Genomic DNA, 4,047 nt, shown 5'->3' on the forward strand with positions numbered 1-4,047 from the left:
AATAGTATAGGGCCTTCACAACATTTCTTCTCATTCTTATCCTACCTGAATGTTACTTCTGCCTTCCACAGGACTTCGAGCCACCCTCAATCCATAAGCTAATGCATTCCACTTCAAGGGCTGAGTGATCTGAGGACTCAACACCTTTAAGAATCAGGAGCAAATCACATCTGACATTTGTATCCCATAAAAAACTCACATGATACCATACATATATGTTTGTTTCTCTGTGCTTGCAGTTAAATTTGAAACGGTCAAGGGCATAAAATGTATTCTATGTATCTCTATATTTACACTGCCTGCAAAAATACAAGAAATAGACAGGTTAAACCATATGAGCTTAATGAATGAAAGAAGAAATGGGAAATCTCTGGTACATCTGGGAAGTGATGACAGATTGCTTAATTCTTCCTTGTCAGCAATCTTGGAAACATGAGGAAGATACTGGGAGTATTGGGTGCTGTCGATTCCTCTATTGTGAAAGCAGCACCATGCTTTAGCTGTGTGTCACAAACCTGCCAAGGATAAAAGGGCTGCTGCCCTGGACCATTCACCCACAGCCTCTTCAGCATAGCCTTCTTCTCCTGCCTTTGCTGTATCTGGTGAGTACCTAATTAGAAACAGGAACTCATATAAGAGGGTGTTGAGATAACAAGCAGGACTTGACCGAGATGAAAGAAGCAGAGGTATCCAGTGTGGAGGCAGCAGGAATTGGACCTGCCAGGGACCAAGAAACAGGGAGGAGAATACAGTCAGGAACCTCTGTGGGTACATCAGGGCTTGTGACACACCAGAGTCCTGGCTCTCAGCTTTACCTCCACTCTGCTGAGAGGTTTGCATCAGTCCAGAGGATTCTCCAAGAGTCATTTTCCCATTACCTGTATTTGATACAGTTTAGCAGAGAGTTATTTACTTAGTATCACCATCCCCTTCTGCAAGCAGGAAAAAATTGAAAACAATGTCTTGCAGGTCATGGAGATCAGTTACCCTTTGTCTTTGTAAAACTCATTGTTGTGAATGCATTTACTGGAGATGCATGCTGATCTATCTGATAGTCTTGAAAATGCTGTACTCAGAGGTATATGTGCCTCCATGGTCCTATTTATTTCATAGAGATCTTGGCTTTGGAAGCAGATAAGTCATGGAAGGCATATGTTTGACAGACTAAGTCAGTAGACATTCACCAGAAGCTGCTCTCTCAGAGAGATGTACACTTTATTTCGTAGAGATCTTGGCTTTAAAAGCAGATAGGTAATGGGAGATATATGTTTGACAAAGTGAGTATACATTCACCAGAAGATTCTCCCTATAATGTTTCTATTATACTCTTCTAGGTCAAGTTCCTGCCGAGATGTCCTGTCAGCAGAGCCAGAAGCAGTGTCAGCCTCCTCCCAAGTGCCCCTCCCCAAAGTGCTCCCCAAAATGTCCCCCAAAGAGCACAGCACAGTGTCTGCCTGCAGCCTCTTCCTGCTGTGCTACAAGCTCTGGAGGCTGCAGTGTCTCCAGCTTTGAGGGAGGCTGCTGCCTTAGCCACCACAGGCGCAGGTCCCACAGATGCAGGCACAGAAGCTCCAGTTCCTGTGACCGTGGCAGTGGTCAGCAGTCTGGGGGCTCAGGCTATGGCCACAGCTCTGGGGGTTGCTGCTAATCTGGACAGTACAGTTGAGAAAGAAATACTATCAAAAATGCATCTACAAACCTTCCCCAATATTCAGTCCTCTTTCCCAGTTTCTCTGTCTTCTTTATATGCTGAGATGCTTCCCAAGAGAACTCTGATCTCTCCTGGCTCTTTCTGTTCTCCTCATTCTCACAGAACATGTACCTTGTTATCTTGAGAGCTTTTGATAACTGCCTGGGTGGTTATCATCCTGTGCTTGACCCTGTGGAAAGTAAAGATCTTGTTTCTCAACAGCACTATGTCTCTCGTGTATAGCTCTGTGTGTGTCTCCTAACTGCTCTGTTCCTCTAGCCAGTACTATTTAGCATTTAGAGTAGATGCTGCCTTCAGAGAAGAGCAGCATGGTGGGGCTAGGAGTGGGGGAGGGTGTTGCATCAGGAAGAGGAGAGGCCACTGCCTTTGATTCCTGTGGGAGACTTGACCACTAGATAACAAGTGTGGTAATGCTCTGACTGGTACCCAGATTCTATGAGAAGGCAAAGACTAATATTAGAAAAGATGTCCCTTGATTCCTAACAAAGAAACAGGAAATAGGGAGTCAAAGGAAGCAAAAACTGTAAGACAGGTAGTAATTAGTGCTGGAAGATGCTGTCTAGTGAGAACTATGGATTGAGTCTCAGAAACTTACCAGTACTTCAAGAGCTGACTATGAAAATAAGGTCAGGATCACAAATAATAGTAAATCTATTTTAGGTGAAAAGAAAATGGAGCCAGATCAGTCAATGCGCTGGCTAATTTTATGTCATCTTCATACAGTCTAGAGTCATTCTGGAAAAGGAAACCTCATTTAGAAATTTGCCTCACTAGGACTGGCTTGTGGACACATCTATACCTATAATAGGGGATTTAAGTTGAATCTTTCTTCAAATTCACAGCCTGGACCAATTGGGTCAGACATAATAATTTGAAGTCAAGATACAGTGGAATTAACAACAAGATACATGTACTGGAGGTCCTGGGTGCCATAATAATGCAAGCTAAGCAATCTGATAAGCAGCATTCCTCTGTGGTCTCTGCCTCAGCTTCTGACTCTGGGTTCCTTCCCCAATTGAGTTGCTGCCCTGACATCTGTCAGTGACAAATTACAAAGTGTAAGATGAAATAAAACTTTTTTTTCTTAGTTTATTTTGGTCATAGTGTTTTATTACAGCCATAAAAATCTTAAATAAGACAGTCAGTAAAATCTAGACCTGACACTGCAATAAGAGCTCAGGAAACCTGAAGTAATACATGTAAGCTCCACCTCACACAAGGAGGTCATAGAGACAGAGAGAAATAGATTCTCTGGACTCATCATATCCAGATCAAGAACTGTCTATTTAATGATTCTTTTATGCTTAAACTTTAATCAAGTTATTCTGTGTACCAAACATTGTAGACACTGATGACAGAGTGCGGAACAAAAAACACACTCCATCACTCCATTCAAGCAGCTGCCTTCTAGTGGGTTTATGTCACAGCAGCCATAGGTCAAGAAGGCAGTTAGTTTCCCTGCTGTGTAATGAGCACATACGTAGCTTTAATAAGCTGAGGGACAAGCCACGAAACTAAGTAAAACCTGAGATATAATCATGTTAGACTTGCTGATTGTCAGTACATCTAGTACAGGCCTGTTTCCACAACATCCAGAACAGCTTAGCACAAGCATGGGATCACACTGCTAACGGGAGATGGATTTTTTCATCCCCTCACTACATCCCCATACTCATGCAGTGGCAGGAGAATGTATCCCAATCCATAACTTGGAAGTACATATTTTATTTCATGTTGCAACATTTAAGTTTTTTAAAAGTGGAGGCCACTTCTAAAGATTTTCATAAACTACATAAGTAAAATCATGATTGACAGCAGTAATGTTCTCTTTCTCAAATGCTAGTATGTAGCAGGAGGTATTAAATGAGATGACTGGCAGGCTTCCTGGTTCCACCACCAACCAAGTTCCTGCTCTATGCCCAACACTGGCTGCCCATCTCAGTCCTGCCAGACCGGGGTCCCCAAGATGTTGGCATGGCCACTGCCTCTGCCCGCCACCAACCTCACAGTTAGACATCACAATACCCAGTAATCCAGTAAAATCAAAAGTCTTAAATCTTATAATTAACCAAACAGATTTGTATATCAACAATTCTCAAAACACAAAATGTCCACACAATAATTTCAAGGCCAATTGATGTCAACACAGATTAGACAAGCTAACCCAATTATCCTAACCCTTTGATGTCATATCTACCTATGGCTAGTTAAAGCCATGCTGGTTCACGTTGGCCTCCATTTTCGCCTCCTCCTCTCTCCCGGCCTCTCTCTCTCTCTCTCTCTCTCTCTCTCTCTCGCTCTCTCGCTCTCTCGCTCTCTCGCTCTCTCGCTCTCTC

The 4,047-nt window shown here is 43.0% G+C and overlaps 1 protein-coding gene across 1 annotated transcript; it reads left to right on the plus strand.

Annotated features, from left to right (window-relative positions):
* The first annotated feature begins 554 nt into the window (after positions 1-554).
* On the plus strand, positions 555-1,914 carry LOC114635692 (late cornified envelope protein 3D-like). Its single transcript, XM_028784169.1, has 2 exons — positions 555-602; positions 1,335-1,914. Exon 2 carries the CDS (start codon positions 1,352-1,354, stop codon positions 1,646-1,648), a length of 297 nt encoding a protein of 98 aa, XP_028640002.1. The 5' UTR covers positions 555-602; positions 1,335-1,351; the 3' UTR covers positions 1,649-1,914.
* The last annotated feature ends 2,133 nt before the right edge of the window (positions 1,915-4,047 follow it).

This window comes from Grammomys surdaster, unplaced genomic scaffold (assembly GCF_004785775.1).
Source record: "Grammomys surdaster isolate TR1022 unplaced genomic scaffold, NIH_TR_1.0 116324, whole genome shotgun sequence".
In the NCBI taxonomy this organism is placed as follows: domain Eukaryota; kingdom Metazoa; phylum Chordata; class Mammalia; order Rodentia; family Muridae; genus Grammomys; species Grammomys surdaster.